The sequence below is a fragment of the Xyrauchen texanus genome, chromosome 21 (genome assembly GCF_025860055.1).
Source record: "Xyrauchen texanus isolate HMW12.3.18 chromosome 21, RBS_HiC_50CHRs, whole genome shotgun sequence".
In the NCBI taxonomy this organism is placed as follows: domain Eukaryota; kingdom Metazoa; phylum Chordata; class Actinopteri; order Cypriniformes; family Catostomidae; genus Xyrauchen; species Xyrauchen texanus.
In genome coordinates this window covers 24617713-24635975 of record NC_068296.1, presented here as the reverse complement: position 1 = coordinate 24635975, position 18263 = coordinate 24617713, and the positions used below count along the sequence as shown (strand labels likewise).

At 38.3% G+C, this 18263-nt stretch overlaps 1 protein-coding gene across 1 annotated transcript in view; it reads left to right on the top strand.

Annotated features, from left to right (window-relative positions):
* Positions 1-18263, top strand: part of LOC127661477 (protein NLRC5-like) — a 31302-nt gene that overhangs the window by 5527 nt on the left and 7512 nt on the right. Inside the window, 22 exon segments of the mRNA XM_052152217.1 lie at positions 2-246; positions 2439-2522; positions 2655-2738; positions 2947-2957; positions 2960-3029; positions 3881-3970; positions 5897-5947; positions 6418-6462; positions 8076-8159; positions 8310-8393; positions 9003-9092; positions 9172-9219; positions 9313-9369; positions 9449-9532; positions 9711-9794; positions 9897-9986; positions 10082-10141; positions 10253-10336; positions 10421-10504; positions 14760-14849; positions 15498-15563; positions 16262-16345. Coding sequence (XP_052008177.1) covers positions 2-246; positions 2439-2522; positions 2655-2738; positions 2947-2957; positions 2960-3029; positions 3881-3970; positions 5897-5947; positions 6418-6462; positions 8076-8159; positions 8310-8393; positions 9003-9092; positions 9172-9219; positions 9313-9369; positions 9449-9532; positions 9711-9794; positions 9897-9986; positions 10082-10141; positions 10253-10336; positions 10421-10504; positions 14760-14849; positions 15498-15563; positions 16262-16345 — 1769 coding nt within the window.

Genomic DNA, 18263 nt, shown 5'->3' with positions numbered 1-18263 from the left:
TGGCCCCAAAATAGTTGAGCTGTGCCGATGTGCTCAAGAGACACAAGATGCTAAACTGGCAAGGACTATTGGTTCGAGACCTCGCTTCGAACTGCGCAATATCAGACTTAGTGCTGTTGACATGGAGGCCTTGGCATTTGTAACAGCAGCTGCAGATCAGACTGTATGTCTAGACTTTGGTGGCTGCTCCATTGACCTGGATTGTTTGGAAATCCTCCCTTGTTTCAAGAATGTGGATCACCTCATGTGAGTTTCCATAAGATTCACCTTATGATTTACAACAAATTATTTACACATTCCTTACATCCCAGCTGGAAAAAAACAACAACATTACAAACCAGTCTAAGGTGGTTTTCTGGACATAGCTGGTTTAATCTGGTCTAGTTTGTCTTCCAGGTTGGCCAAGCTGGTATTTAACTGGTTTAGCTGCTGCCAGCTGGTTTTGGTTAGCTGACTAATAAGTGGCCGAAATCCATGTAAGACCATCAAAACAGGCCGGCTTGGGCAGACTGGAAGACCAGCTGTTCAGCTGATCAACTTAGGCTTGTTTAAACTGTTTTTCACTGTAGGGATTGGGGCTGCACGATATTGGAAAAAACTGACATTGCGATATTTTGTTTTTCTGCCATATATATTGCGATATGAAAAAATACAGGATGACTACATGATGACTTCGCTAGATGACTTGAATAGCTCTATTTGAGAAGAATTAATTATTCTAGAATGATTGGGGTGATTTTGTAGGGAACTGCATCTTCATGGAAAAGAAACTGAAAATTACTTTTTACTTTTTGTCTTATTTTGGGTAGATTATTTTATTCTAATAATTAATACACTGTTTAATTCACCATGGTACCATTGTATTCATGTAACACTCCTCTATCAATTCATCCTAAAGTCAATGATCTAACATGTTATGATATTAATAATGCATGTTGCTTACCCTAAAATAAAGGGGCTCATTTGTGAATGAAGTGTGGTGTCTAGAAGGGATTCGGGAGATTACAGGAGGCTTTATCTCTGTACTGCAACCAGGTTAAAACAGAGCATTACACTAAGGAAGTTTCATTATCACAATAGGGCATTAATGTGAATGACAAAATAAGTAATTTTACATTTTATTATATTACAAATTAGATTACAAATTAGATTTTTTTTTTTTAAGAAATAAATATCTTTTCATTTAAACCGTTTGGGGGAAAAAGTGCAGCTATACACCAACCCTGATTGGTTTACAAAAATACAATAAAAATAAAATGTTTCTAAAAGTGATAACTTAAAAATAGTTGCGTGATTGTACATACAGCTTGTCAAGCGACCGGATCATATTTTTAAAACCCTCTTTGGTAAACGTGTTAATTGGTAAGATGTCTTTCGCAAGGTGAAATGTTACTGAATCTGTGATTTTTCACAGTGTAACACTCCCAAAGGCATCTGAAATAGTTTTTTTTTTTTTGCTTTGGACGGCATTTAGATCTGGCTTTACACTCGACATACAAAGATTTGTGGTGCTGATTAAATGATCAAACAAACCAACGTCAACAACGTGCAGCAATGAATGTTTTAAAAAAAAAATAAATAAAAAAAAAATATATATACTGCGATGGACTGGCGACCTGTCCAGGGTGTCCCCCGCCTTTCGCCCAATGTTAGCTGGGATAGGCTCCAGCCCCCCGCGACCCTGTACACAGGATAAGCGGTTGACGATGGATGGATGGATGGATGGATGTATATATATATATATATATATATATAATAAACTCTTTGTATCTATGAACTCATAAATCGGAGTAAATTACGTAATATCAGACAGATATAATGCTACTTTTCCTATTGGAGAAAAAAAATATTGTAGACTATATGTTTATCTTACTACATCGCACGTTCTGCGATGTGACTATTGCGGATGCGCACATCGCGATGTCGATGCTGAAACGATGTATTGTGCAGCCCTAGTAGGGATATAATATGATGTGCAGCTGCTTAGATATTGTACATTGACACTAAATCGAATCCACCTTGAAGGTCTAACAGTAATCCATGAAATTGATGAAAACAGTTTAAATGTTTAATATTTTGTAGATCTTAATAGAGTGACCACTGACCCTAGTCATGTAGATGCATTTTTCATGTACTGTTAGGGTTGCCACTTGTCCTGTAAAATATGGGATTGTCCCTTATAGATGAAATGATGCGTACCGTTCAAATCTGTACAGGATGTGATTTGTCCCGTATTCAAGCCGGTCTGCTATCATTATGGCGAAATCGTTCAAGATCATTGATTTAATCTTGTTATCTATTGAAATTGCCTATACGGTGGGTAAGAGTACTCACATTGTGCTTAAACTGTGGAGGGTGTGGTAAGGGACTGTCAGAAGAGAGAGTGTCCTTTATCATTTCAAAAGAAGCAACCTTATGTACTGTATATTTCTTTCAAGTTTCCGAAGCCGGAAATATGATGACAAGTTTGCAGAGGCTTTGTGTTGTATCCTGTCCAAGCTCCAGGCCTTACGGCGATTAGAGTGAGTTCTTTATAGTCTAACAATATTTCAACCAACCAGTTTCCAGTGTGCTGATTATGCATTAGGTCATTGTTTACTATACAGTGTATTTTTGTCTAAATGCTTTGGTTTAATTATGTCTCTTTATTACAGATTTATCAGTGGGGGCCTCACCGATGTTGGAGCTGCTAAACTTGCCAGGGCTTTGGAGGACTGTACACATATCACGCATCTAAAGTAATACCATTTTTTATGCCATGTGCCCTAAAAGGCGATGCAGTGATTTGGCTTGACATGTTTTAGCTTTTAGCATTCCAGTCTATTTTGGATATGTGGTCCAGCTTATTATTCAAATTCTGTTTGTCAGGACACATTTTTTTCCAGAAAATCTTTAGTCTGGTATAGATGGTCCCTCATACACATCTGTTTTATGTTGATCTTGCAGTGTCAGTGATAACTCCTTAAAGACGAGGGTATAGGACAAATGGTGAAAACACTATCCAAACTGCCCAACATCTGCTCTGTTCTGTAAGTAGTATGTTTTAATTTGAAATAAATAAATAAATAAAAATAGAGGAAAAACTCAACTCAACTTTACCTACAGAGGACTAATGTCTGTATGTAAACTGATGCTGACTCCCTTAAAGGGATAGTTCTCTCGTCATTTACTCACTCTCATGCCATCCCAGATGTATATGAGTTTCTTTCTTCTGCTGAACACAAAAGAAGATTTTTAGAAGAATACCTTAGCTCTGTATGTCCAAAGAATGCAAGTGAATGATGATCAGGCCTTTTGAAGCTCAAAAATAAGATATAGTCAGCGTAAAGTAATCCATACTGGGTCCACTGGTTTAATCAAGGTCTTCTGAAGCAATCTAGTTTGATTTGGGTGAGAACAGACAAAAATATAACTCCTTTTTCACTGTACATCTTGTCATTGCGGTCTCTAGTCATGATCATTTTCAATCTCGATTTCACTTCATAGTGCTCGACGTATGCACAGTGAAAAAGGAGTTACATTTTGATCTGTTCTCACCCAAAACCAACTGGATCACTTCAGAAGACATTGATTAAACCACTGGAGTCTGATGGATAATGATTATGACTTTATCTGCTTTTGGAGCTTCAAAATTCTGATCACCATTCACTTGCACTGTATGGATCTACAGAGCTGAGATATTATTCTAAAAACTATAATTTGTGATCATCTGAAGAAACAAAGTCATACACATCTTGGATGACACAAGGGTGAGTATATAATGAGAGAATTAAAAATTTTGGGTGAAACTACCCCTTTAATTTAATTCGAAAAAAAAGAAAGTTTATCCTTGACTACATAAATTGATGAATGTCTGGCATGCTTACACTTTTGCTGTCAGGATGGACAAAAGCAGCATCTCCACAGATGGAATCCTAATGCTCACTGAAAAGATGGCCATCTGCCCTTCCATTCAGAAAGTCTATGTTGAGTAGGTTGACCTCCGGAGCTAACGTCTTTGGCTCTGGGTCGTAGGGGGGTTCGTGAGACAGGGGGCGTGCGCCGCCTGCGGGGTGCTCGACGCTGGGGCTGAGAGATGGACCCGGGTTGAGGCGGAGCAGGAGCTGATTTCTTCGCCGCAAGGGGACGCCCTCGGCGAGCAGACGGGGCAGGGCCCGTAGCAGCAGGTGTGCGGCGGGGCATGATGTGAGAGATGGCCTCCGTCTGCTTTTTCACCGCGGAGAACTGTTGGGCGAAGTCCTCGACGGTGTCGCCGAAAAGGCCAATCTGAGAGACAGGTGCGTCCAGGAAGCGGTTCTTGTCGGCCTCACGCATCTCGACCAGATTGAGCCAGAGATGGCGTTCCTGGACCACTAGGGTGGCCATCGCCTGTCCGAGTGCCTGCGCTGTGGCCTTCGTCGCTCTCAGGGCGAGGTCGGTCGCTGAGCGCAGTTCCTGCAACACATCAGGATCAGGTCCACCCCCGTGCATGTTTCTGAGTGCTTTGGCCTGGTGGACTTGCAGGAGGGCCATCGCATGCAGGGCAGAGGCAGCGCGTCCAGCCGCACTGTAGGCCTTCGCGTTGAGTGAGGATGTTGTCCTACAGGGCTTGGATGGGAGTACGGGGCGGCCATGCCAGGAGGTAGGGCTACCGGGGCATAGATGTTACGCAACTGCCCTATCGACCTGGGGAATCGCCCTGTATCTGTGGCGCTCTCCGCCATCGAGGGTGGTGAGAGTGGAGCGGGTGGCACCTAGACGGGTGGAGAGCGGGGCTCTCCACGTAGACGTCAGCTCGTCATGCACCTCCGGGAAAAACGGGACCGGGGGGATGCGAGGCCTCGAACGGCGCGCTGCCAGTCATCTAACCGTGAAGGCTGTGGGGAGGATGGAGGGTTCCAATCCAACCCCACACTCACGGCGGCCCGGGAAAGCATGTCAGACATCTGAGTGTCGGCCTCAGCCTGGGCCTGCTGCCCCGAAGGCGGCAGTCCAGGGGAGTCCTCGTCATCAGACATCACACTCTCCGATGCAGCGGCGAGCTCATCTGCTTCGGGCTCGGGAGGATAGACAGCCAGGCCGTGAGGCGAGCCGCTATCGCCGCGAGCATGGACGGGGACCAGCGAGCGTGCAGGGGAACGGGAGGTTCGCGGGGGGCTATCCGGCGAAACTGCACCCGCTGCCGCCCCCAAATCGGCCCCAGCGCCAACCGCATAGTCCTCAATACCGAGGGAAGAAGGAGCAATGCGGGGTGCAGCTGGGGTGGCTTGCTTTCTGTTGAAAGCAAGCCGCGACCGCAACGTGGTCATGGTCATGTTCTCGCAGTGAGAACATGAACCATCCACAAATGCCGCCTCGGTGTGATCGCGACCCAAACACACGAGACAGCCTGTGGCCGTCTGAAGCGGAGAGGCTTCTACGCATCCAGGAACAACACAGGGGCGGAAGGGCATCTTGAAAAAGACTCATCCTGAAAAGGACGTTCAACGCCGCTGTGTTTTGCTCTTTTAGAGAAATTACTCTTTTAATAGAAATTTGCTCTTTTAAATACACAATATGTGTGTGTGTCTGCGCTGTCGAAGCGATCAGGGGCAACAATGCACGCGTGCAATGTGAAGGAGAAAGCCGCTGTTGTGCGCCGTCAAGATCCAACAGCATGCAGATCGTCAGAGGAAACAGGAACGTTCCGGGGGCGGGACATGCAAATACCGGCTGCCAACTCTCATTGGCCTTTTTTCATAGATCAGAGGTGGATATCGGCGCTCAAGAGAGACCCCTAGTGTCGCTTCTCCGACACAACGTGGAGAGAGCGACAGAAGGGGAAACAGATAATATGAGGGATTCCCATATATCTAATGAGTAGGCACATTCCCTGTCACTTGTTCATAATTTTTTTATTCTCTCTCATTGTACACAGGGGAAGTAAGGATGTCCGTATTTCCTTCTCTCAAACCTCTGACACAACCAGGTGAGTGCTGATTTTCAGTAGAATGCAACAGCTGGTGCAGCAGCAAAACAGCAGACATTCTAGTAGACCAGAATGAACAGTTTGATTGGCAAATAAGATGTATCAACTGCATTTGAGGTGTTATGCTCAAAGGGTTGGTAATACCCCAGAAGTCCATAATCAAGTAACTAGTATTTCCTGTTTGCATATCGGTTGTGGTTTCATTGTCTGTGAACTTGGCCAGTTGCTGCAGTGCAATATGTCCTCAAAGTGATCAAATACAAAGATTTAGAAACATTCTATTTGTCCATGGGATCTTTTCATTGGTGGTGTAGCTCTTGAAAGTATTTGAATATGATCAAACTCACCATAGATTTCACTCCGTCATAGGCTTCTGACTACATCAGAACACATTTTTCTCTTAATTATGAATGCTTTTAGTTGATGTACCTACATAATAATATATTTTTTACATTCTTTTTCTTTCTTAGTGAAAGAATGGAACTGAATAACAAAGAAGAGGCAAAGAATGTGACGTATGTGCCACATCCTTTCAGATTTCAAAAGGCTTTTCTTTTCAGATAAGGGAAAGCAAATTTATCATTAGTTGCAAAGACTAGATTTTAGACTATTTATTGAGATCTGACATTATAATTTGATGGTTAGACTAAAGATTTTATGGCTTCAGAATTGTCACATACTGGAGGAGCTGCACTTTCACCCAGTTTTGTTTGTTAATTCAATTCAATTCAATTCAATAATTTATTGCCATCTCAACAAAGTTGTCTATAATTGTTCAGGGTGAGCTCACAACAACAAGAGCAACAATGGTATCACAGTAGTGCCTAGAAAATTAGCTGATAGCAGCACAATAACAGAGACCCACAATACCAAGTGTAGGGTGCTAAAGTTTACCCATGCTTATAGAAAGAGTTTTCGAAATGTTATTGTTTATTTTCGACACTTAAGTTCAGTTTTGCAAGAAGTCCAGAATTCAGTGGCAAGGAACTGATGAACCCTCAATTTCCCTAACTTCTCAAATAACTTGATTGGGATGATCGTATTAAACGCTGAACTATAGTCCACAAAAGAACCCTCACATAAGTTGCCGGAGTTCCTAGATGTTTTAGAATAAATTGAAGCCACAGAGACACAGCATCAACCACAGATCTATTAGCCTTATAGGCAAATTGGTAGGTGTGCAGAGTTACTGGCAGTTTAAGGAGTGTTTTGAGATGAGAAATGTGCAGGTGTTCATAACTTGGCAGCATTTCAGGAGATTCAAAAGGCCAGAAACAGACTTTGTGATAAAGGGTACTAAGTTATGCAATTACAGCAAATCATCGCTAATATAAATAAATGATTTTATGAGACAAATATAAAGGACTGACAAATGATATATAAAAAGACCCATGAATTACTGACTTGAATACATATACATAATTGATCATATTTATATTGTAATTATTATTTTTGTTTTTACATTTTATTATTTGTGATAAAATATAAATATAAAAAGGTCAATTACAGAAATTCTCTCAGTATTGGTGATGATCTCTATATTTTGATCTGTAAGGACATTCAAGACTAACTCCCCTCTTACAAGACCACAGAGATGGACTTGTTTTAGGTCTAGCATTTGACTGAGAAGGCACCTTTACAGGAAAAAATTCTAAAATGCAAATATTATGTCCCCTGTCACCAAGGGAACATTGCATATTGTTACCCACAGATTTGCATGCTTACCATGGGTAATGCACAGGCCAATATTAATTGTGTTTTACTTGCCAGCAATGAGATTGTAACCTCAGATATCAGAAACTGGATGCAACATGTTTTCACCATTCTGTGATTGGATTGACAATAGGAAACGTTGATCTGACTTTACACAATTTAAGTCCAAAACTTGTGCAGTTTCGCTGCAGCAGATGAATGATGCAATGTTGAATTTTAGCCTTTTTTTTTTTTTTTTACAATTAAAACTATTGCTGCCTATGTCAATATTAACCTCTGTTTTAAAGGACATTTTTCATACCTCAGCTCATCTGACATGGTTAAAAAACAACTAAACATACTGTACTGACGAAAAGTTAATTGTTTCTTGGTGCAAATGTTCTGTTTCATCTGTGAAAGAATTGTTTCTTTTTAGATTGAAGCAGTGTTACTTCACCTGTGCTAATGTTGCCAGCCTGTGTAATAAACTCAAGGGCTACTCCTTCTTAACTGCTTTAGAGTGAGTATAAGCATGCTCAATAATTATGACTCTCTCAGCCACAGTCAGAATACCTCACAGCAGATTTAGTTGATACACTCACAATTCTTCATGCAGACACAGCACTAATGTTAAGTCATATTTTTCTTGACTTTTTTTCTCATCTATCAGTTTGTCCAAAAACTTGTTGGGTAACAAGGGCCTAAAGAAATTTCTGGACCTTCTGCCTAAACTTGGAATTATTCAGGAGATAAAGTATGTTTCTATATTCCTCATCAACTCAGTGTTTAATGTATTTTAATTTGGTCTTGACAAAACTGAAGTGCACACACACAGATAGCGTTGCTTATTTGCATGTGCTGTCTACATTGTTTTATCCCCCGATTTTTCAAATCAGACAATAGCCCCACAAATAGGCAGTGAATACATTATGCGCTGCACAATTACCCGATTGCAATTGCTACTGAAGGTTGTGGATGATGCAGCAGGGTCGCAATCTGGCAATCTTTACTGGGACTATACTGAATCGCTTGATCACTGCAGTCTAAGCACTACAATGTGCATCTGTATATATGCTAATTTAAACACTTTTCCTCATCATTTGATGGATTACTTGCATGAAAAGAATCACAATTATTTAATTTAATTACAGTGCAGCACAATTACAGTGCATTTTGTGCCAGATCAAACTCGATTGTGGGTAGTTCCTGATTAAGACGCTGGGGGTTCTGTGCTGAAATTTGTTAAAGTGGCACAACTGTTTGTTGTTTTTTTGCAAAGGACTTCCCCATATAATGGATTTGTGAATCCAATGCATTTCTATTTTAAGAGGGTAAATATTTATTTATTTAAAAACTCACACAGTATCAGTGAAAATGGAGTAGATATGGAGGGGTTGGTACTGCTGGCTTCTGCCCTCTGTACTCATAAGGACCTGATGAAAGTAGATGCAAGGTAACTCACTTGTTTTTTTGGCAATTTTGCATGTCTGAATTATCTTTAAAGATGCTAACACTCTGCTTTTTCTCACCAGTGAAAATGGAAAGAAAACATTGGTTCTTTGGTTTGACACCAGCGGAAGGTACTAAAATGGTTGTGATTACTGACATTCTTGCTTAATGTGCCAAATGTTTATTGACATAGAATGGGTTACTAATGTGCTTTATTAATGCAGACATTCAAAGCAGTTTGCCAAAAAGGAAACTGGATTACATCTGCATAAAAAACTGAGGTACATCCTAAAATTGTATTCCATAAACTGATTTAGTGATGATCCTTTTATAATTTGGTTTGTACTTTTGTCTTTCCAGTTTAACCTATAGTGATATCCAACCTACCTACATGACCAGACTGTGTAAGCAACTGGTGAAGTGTAAAAACCTTCTGGATATTGAGTAAGTAGCTCTTAATTTCTGCTAATCTTTAGGGTAGGTGGTTAGCACACATACATACAGAGTTAGATGTCAAACTAAAGACAGCATGTACAATTTATATTTCTCACAACAAGATACACACCAGCTGCTGTATGTATCATCTACATTCTGCTAGTTTTCACGTTTATTTGTGTTATAGGTTCACACATCTAAAATTGTCAAACGAGTCGGTTGAAAATTTGATTTTGATTCTTCCTGAAATGTCTTCTCTTCAACTTCTGAAGTAAGTGCTCTGGTTCCTTCAGTACAGCAGTGCTTTATCTCCAACTTAGATTACATGATATTACTTGACCTTATGTTCATCTAAGACTATCTTTTCTTCCAGCCTAAGTCATGTTGACATGTCTACGAATGGGGCTCTGTTATTGGTCAGATCTCTTGTCGACTGTCAGCGTGTCACTGCTGTAGAACTCAGGTATTATTTCATCCTTTCTTAAATATACATTTAAGATCACTTCAGCACAATATTGATGTTTACATTTCTAAAGATGTTTTTAACCTGATTCTTAGGCACCAGGCAGAAGCATTCATTAAGTTCGTACCAGTCAAAGCAGAGGCAGCAATTTGCAAGTGAGTACTATCAGGCCAGTATGCTTTAGTAGCATTGATAGCATTGTTATTGTGGTGTTTTTAGAAATAGATTAATCTTTCCTTATTGCCTTTTCTGTGTTATATCACCAGGCTCACAGAGTATAAACTAAGCAGAACCAATGTTGAGAAGCTCTCAATGATACTGGAGGGCTGTCCTCACCTAGCTGAACTGGAGTAAATATTCTTCTACTTCAAATTCATATTCTCATTGTTAATAGAAGTCATAATTTCAGATTTGTATTCCTTCCTCTTCAGTAGTTTGTCCCATAACCTTCTCAAAGATGAGGGGGTGAAATGTTTTGTTGATTGTTTGCCAAAACTAAAGATCTCCAGCTCAGTGAGGTAAGAGTACAGTCTGTTTAGATACAGGTTGTTTAGTAGAGCATCCTTACTGACATTAGATATGTTGGCTAAATGAAGCCAACATACTGTTATTCTATAAACTTGGTTTAGGGATTTTCAAATTCACTAAACCGAGACCAACATTAACAAACACAACTTCTCTTAAAGCTTTCAAACTTCATCCACCAAACCTGGTACAGGCCTTCAGACGGTTCTGTAATAGTGTGCTATGTCTTTTCTAACTGATCAGACTTACTGTACAGTTTTCGCTCAGTGGACATTAAATAATCTGAAAAATCCCATTGATTTACATTGACAGAATTTTCAAATGGGTCAGTGGAAGGCTCATTAATTCAAACAACAGCTGTAAAAAATTCAAATGTAAACAAACCCACCTTTAATCTGCTTTAAGTACTCTATGGCCATGTTCACACTACAAAGTTTCAGGAGTGACATCCACATTTAAATGCGGTAGTGAATACCCTAAATTTTAATTCCATATGTGCATGGTACCAGTTTAACCCATTTTGTGTTTGCTGTTTTTTAGCAAAGAGATTATCCACCACAGATATATTATCATACAACAATGTTTTGTTAGCTGCTGTCGACAGAATCGCCATTTTGTGGGGATGCACATCTTTTTTTTTTTTTTTTTTTTTTTTTATTAAAAGGGACAATACATATTAATGAACATTTTCACAAATGTAAATATGTCAGATTATAGCCTTAGGCTAATTTCCATCTGCAGACCCTCTGGCAGGTTGATGTAACACACAGAAATTAATAAATACATATCAATACACTATACACAGACTATATACAGAAATACAAGGACAAGAGCAGTGATCACAACATGTTAGAACAGACAGTAACAACAAGAGTGGACAACAAAAGACATATAGAAAATTGGAAAGCATCGACTATATTGCACAAACCACAATTTTGCACATATCCTAACTAACCTGATATTGCACTGACCCCCATTACACTGACCCCTGTTGCACAACCCATACTATACTGACTCTTATTGCACAACCCATATCACATTGATAATTGTATCCATTTTTGTAATGCACTAACTATGTTTTACATCTGATATCTAATGATTACCTAATCATGATCACATGTTTGTGTGTCCTTCAGCCACACTTTTAAACGACTCCTAAAGGTAGGAAGACTTGTGCTTTCCCTCATTAACAGTGGAATACTATTCCAGAAGCTCACTCCCTGATATGACAGGACGTTCTGTGAAAAGGCGGTCCGCCTAAATGCCAAGTCACAATCACCTCTCATAGTGGCTCTAGTCACTCGAGACCCGGCAACACTACTAGATTTTTGTTTAATATAATCACTCAATGGTGGAGGCGCCAGACCATGTATAACCTTATAGATTAGACAGGCTGATTTAAATAATTTGAAATTAGCAAAATTTAAAAGCTTATATTTATCTAAAATTTGACAATGGTGATATGACAACGGTTTCTTGTCTAATATTTTCAATGCTCTTTTGTAGCATACTTGATTGGCCCAATAGCAGCATGACTCAGTATAGGACCAACTTGTGATACAGTACTCAATATGAGCCAGTATCATAGAGTGCAGGAATGTAATCGCTGCTGAATCCGTTAATGATGTACGAATATGTCTAAAGTTCCGTATATTAACATTTACAATTTTCACAATTTTTTTAACGTGTTTTTTAAAGGATAATTTCGAGTCTATCAGCACTCCCAAATACTTAAATTCCTCAACATTAATTAATTCTTGTCCACCCAAGCGAACTTTTACTGTGGCCACGGTTGTTTTAGGTTTACTAAAAAATATTGATACAGTCTTTTTAACATTAAGGCACAGGCATGAATCATTCAGCCATCTTTGTAAGTCATTCAAGGCCAATGAAAGCTGATGGGCTGCATCATCAGCACTTTTGGCTTGTGTAAAAATTACCGTATCGTCTGCATATATAATCGTGTCCACATTTTTGCAAACATTGGACAAATTATTTACATAAAGTGAAAATAACAGGGGACCTAAAATTGATCCCTGAGGGACACCTTGCGTATAGTAAAGATAGGGTGACTTACTATTCTTTATTTGCACGCATTGTTTTCTATCTGATAGATAAGACTGTAACCATTTTACAGTTTGATTGCTAAAGTTAAATGTTAACAGTCTAGACAAGAGCTTAAGATGATTCACAGTATCAAATGCACGCTTAAAGTCAACAAAAACAGCCGCAACATAACTGTTTTTGTCTAAATAAGACTTCACCTTCTCAACCAAAACACAGACAGCCGTTTCAGTTGAGTGAAGAGATCGAAATCCGAATTGCATAGGGTGCAAACCCGGATTAGAATCATTAAGATGTGCAATAATAGAGTTAGCGACCCACTTTTCTGCTATCTTTGAGAAGATAGGAAGTATGCTAATAGGTCGATAATTTGCAGGGTTTAATTTATCACCCGATTTATATATTGGCATGACATTTGCCACCTTCCAACTCAAAGGGACGACTGCCTGCGTGATTGATAGATTAATAAGATGGGTTACAGGCACCAAGATACAGGATTTATAATGCTTCAGAAGATTGGTATCAAATCCAAACACATCCCTTGCTTTGGAACTTTTCAATTTAGAGATTATGTTTTCTACTTCATTTTCTGTAATTATTTGAATATTAAACTTTAAATTTTGAGTTAAGGCATCCATATAGGGGTCGATGTTGCCAATAATTTGTTGAGAGTCACAAGAATTAGAAAACAATTGTGCGATCTCATCAACGGTACTTTTAAAATAATTATTTAATTTAGTTGCTAGGCTGAGAGGCTCTGATATCACTTCATTAGCAAATTTGAGTTCAAGGTCTTTATCAGCACTGTGCTTACCTGTGAGTTTGTTAATATTTTCCCAAATTAGCTTACAATTTCCTTTGGCACCATTAATTACAGTCATGAAAAAATTAGCTTTTGCCATTCTCAAAGTTTGTGTGACTGTATTCCTTGCGGATACAAAATTTAGTCGATCAGTAGTTAATCCATATTGTATTGATTTTTTAAGTAATTTGTCTCTGAGTGTCATAAGCTGTTTACACTCACTATTGATCCAAGGCAAGGAATAAACTCTTTTCTTAAAATGACCCGCTTTCTGAAACTGAGACAGAACCCCTTTAATAGAGGAGTGTAGTAGATCACAACATCTATTAGTGTCATCACAAAATAGTATGCTAGACCAATCAAGAGTATTTAGAGCTGCAATTAGACGTTGTTCTTGGCTCTTTGGAATAAATGTTTGTTGTATATTAATGCTTTTACTGACGCTTCTCAGTCGTTTTTTAGTCAACTTTCTAGAGAAGAATATGGCATTGTGGTCAGACAAACCAGTCAAGAAATTGTATGTTTTTATCATTCTATCTGGATTGTTAGAGAACACCAGGTCTATTAGAGTTTTAGTGCAATTTGTTATTCTAGTGGACTCACTGATCATTTGTGTTAGTCCAAAATTATCTGTAATTTCTTTCAGTTTCTTTCTGTCACTTTTATTGTCCCAATTTACATTTAAGTCTCCAATTAGAATAACCTCATTATTAAAGTCACAACAACTCAGAAGTGCCTTAAATTGATCATAAAAATCTACTTTTGCTGAAGGCGGACGATAAAGACATAAAACAGTAAACGGCTGTTTACTGTTTTAACGGCTGTTGTTTAACAACGCGGGCGCTCTGGACTGTATTGCATGGGATATCACCGAGTTGATGAGAGAAACTATAGATGAGAGTGAAATCTGAACCTCTGAAATTTTGGGGAGTTAATTCGGTTGTAGAATGTGGTTGTCACTCCCGTATTTTATCGAACTGTGTGTGTGTGCAGAATTTAGCTGCAGTATGTATGTGGCCTATTTCTCTCTCTCTCTCTCTCTCTCTCTCTCTCTCTCTCTCTCTCTCTCTCTCTCTCTCTTTCTCTCTTTAATAATCTATCTATCTAATGGTTTATTTGACTGTATACTGTACGTGACATTCTGTCTGACTATCTATTTAGTGGTTTGTCTTACTGTAATTAATGTATAACCATCCATTGAAGCAATCTTTTAAAACTAGTTTAATTCTTCAAAAGGATTTTTCAAGCCAACATCAACATTTATCTAACAAACTTTACCTATCTAGTTAATGTTTAGGTTCTATAAACTTTGTAAAGTTTGCTTGTAATTGTCTTTGTGGGTTACATTTACCATAAAGTTTACTTGTAGTGTTCCTTCACAGCCTCAATGGCAACAGAATGACCCAAGTGGGGGCTCTGCATCTGGTCAACTCAATGAACACCTGCAAGAAAGTGGTTTCTGTTGAAGACAGGTAATAGCCAGTGCAGTGTTTACCAACCTTTTATGTCTTACAGTAGGTAACCTGTCAGTAAAAATACCTTTTTATCTATCAAATATTTAAAGAAAATTAAGTAATCAAGAAAACATGAAGGATTTCTTTAAAAAAATAAATAAATAAAAAATATGAACGTGTCAAAGGAATAGTTCATAAAAAAATACAAATTCTGTCATCATTTACCTGAATGACTTTCTTCCAAAAGGAGATATTTGGCAGAATGTTAGCCTCAGTCACAACTGACTTCAATTGCATATTTTTTTCCCATATAATGAAATTATATTGTTGTTTTAAGTCACAATCTTTTGTTTTTTAGATTTAATAAAGTAATATTAAAATATTTACAAGTATCCCCTGGAACCTACCTAAGTAATAGGTACTGTGGTAGTACACAATCTTAATAGAATAAAACTGCTACTTGTTCTTGTTTACTTTTGATTGATATGAACATTACTTGATCTATTAGAAATACCTTAGGCATTAAGTCTTCCTTCCACCATATTACTTACAATCTGACCTATTTTGGATGAGTTAGCATAGCAATGAGTTAGTATTAGATGGACACACCCTCAGTTTTTGACTGTTAAAGTATTAGCATTGGTTATTTGCTCTTCTCATCTTTAGTCTTGGAGTGGAAGATCAGTCTCTGATTCAGTTTGTGCAGAAACATATTAACGGCAAGTCTATCAGGTAATTTCCCAGAATGTCTGTGAGGCATACATGCACGCACACACACACACATGTTGGTGCGGCTATCCTTATGAGGACTTTCCATAGACATAATGATTTTTATACTGTATGAACTATAGATTCTATCCCCTAAACCTAACCCTCACAAAAAACATTGTTTAGTATGTTTGTTAAGCGATTTGAATTATGAGGACACTAGAATTGTCCTCATAAACCAAATTTATAGCATAATATCCTTGTAATTACCAGTTTGTAACCCCCCACCCCCAAACACACACACACACACACAGGTGTGGCTATCCTTATGAGGACTCTCCATAGACATAATGATTTTATACTGTATGAACTATAGATTCTATCCCCTAACCCTAAACATAATCCTCACAAAAATCTTTCTGCATTTTTACATTCTGTATTTTTACATTCTGTATTTTTATATAAAAAAATAAATAAATAAAAAAAATCATTGTTTAGCATGTTTGTTAAGCAATTTGAGTTATGGGGACACTACAAAATTTCCTCATAAACCACATTTATAGCATAATACCCTTGTAATTACCAGTTTGTAACCCCCCACCCCCAAACACACACACACACACACAAAACTACACAATAAAACAGCCATGCTAACAATGTAACTTATTCACTCAAGTCAAAAGTGAAAGTGTTGCTCAAGCTTACATTTGTCTTCATTACAGACTGAAGGAGTGCAGCTTTGAGGCCAACCACTTACAGAAGCTTGTGGAAATACTGAACCAATGTCCAAGACTACTTACATTAGAGTGAGTGTAAGCTACAGCAATATGTACAAGAGTGTTGTACATAAGCTGACACTTTAAAAGGATATTCTGTCATCATTTACATATCATTCTAAACTGGTTTGACTTTCATGCTTATGTGGACCACAAATGAGATTTTTTTATGAAAATCACAATCAGCCTTTTCAATAAAATGGCAGTTGTTAGTGACTCACTTTAAAGCTTAAATGTGCTGTAAGCGATTTTAGCCATTCTACTTCCACAAGGCTGAGCCGTTGGATTAGCCACACCCCCACTTTCCAATACCCCGCACACCAAAGATACCAAATCTGTTTTATTGAGACCAACATCGTGCAGAAACGGTTGTTAAATACAACAGCAGCAAATAGCGCCCTCAACTGACAACTCTTATGAACAGCATGGCTTAAAAATGGCAGCAAGTCTCAATAATTCGCTGCAACTACAACACTATGAGAACGTGCAAAAAGATTGACAGGTCGATCAAGCGTCATTGTCCGCGGTTCACGGACAAATTTTGGTTCGCTATTTACAGAGTCTAGAGCTGTCAATATCTAGATATCTTACAACACTTATTTCAGAAATATCTCTCAGGGAGTAGGAAACCTTTTTCGTACCTTTTCATGAAAAAATATGCTAATAGCACCTTTAAAGATGGACTAAAATTATCATAAAAGTAGTCAAGTAGTCTCAGTGACTAATGCGTGATACTCAAAGTTTTCTGAAGGCTACAATAGGTTTTAATGGAGCAACCCAAATTTAAGTCTTTTTTTCATCTGTAAAAACCTTGACGTCTGTTGCACAAAGCTAGTTCACATTGGCACACATGTTTATGCAAGAACTTGCTTTGTTTTTACCTTGCATTTGAGCTAAGTTTTGGATATGAGTCGCACAGACTACTTTTAAGATGCTTTTGGGTCCTTTTGTAAACTTTAAAATGTGTCACTGCCTCATCTGCCTTTGTGTCGAAAAGACATACAGGGATATTCATTAAAACATCACCTTTTGTGTTCAGCACGAGAAAGAAAGTCATACGGATTTGCAATAAATAAATTACAATAGAAATAAAAATTTTGAATTATAACTGTAATAACTTCTAACACTCAATAGCATTTATTGCCTTCACAGAACAATATCCTACCTTGTAAAAAAACATTCTCTAGGCATATTCAAAGTGTTTTAATCTCCTGAAACCTGAGTGTGACTGCTGTTTGCATTTTCCATTCCCCTTTATGATTTGTAATTATTAGCCCCAAGAAACATGCTAAAAAAACTTTTTTTTTTACACCAAAACGTGTGGACCTTGGGATTAAGTTATTACATTTTTAATAATACCAAGCTAAAGAAAGTCTGATTTTTTTATAATCAAACTGTGTATTATATTTCCAGGAGTGTTGGTTTTTCATGTTTTTGAGACGTTACAGACATTACATCAGAGATTAGCATAAATAATTCTGATCCAAAGTAATGGGCAGCATCATCCAATCACTACCAACCATGTAAAATACATTTTGCATGAAAAAATCTGAATTTATATACTGATTACCATTGGCCCATGTATGTCAAACATGATGAGTGGTCTAAATATACTCTGCAGCCTGAAACTGAAGTTTTTGACTGGATGTTAGGAGTGAATGGACTTTGCTGTTTAAGAAAGTTATAGGACGCTCCCTTGCTCCCAAATTAGGGAATGACTTAACCTCCAGTGTGCTGTCTGTCTGCACTGATCTCAGAACAGTTTGAAATGCACCTTATTTTATATCTTATTCTACCCTCTGTATGCAGCCTCTGAAAGCGACATGTTCCAGCTTTTGGTTGCATCCATTAATTCTCAGTGTGATAATGCACAGTGAATATAGGATATTTTAAGGAAAATAAGCATATAGTCCACATACATGGTCATTGTGTTTAAAAGCCTACTGTT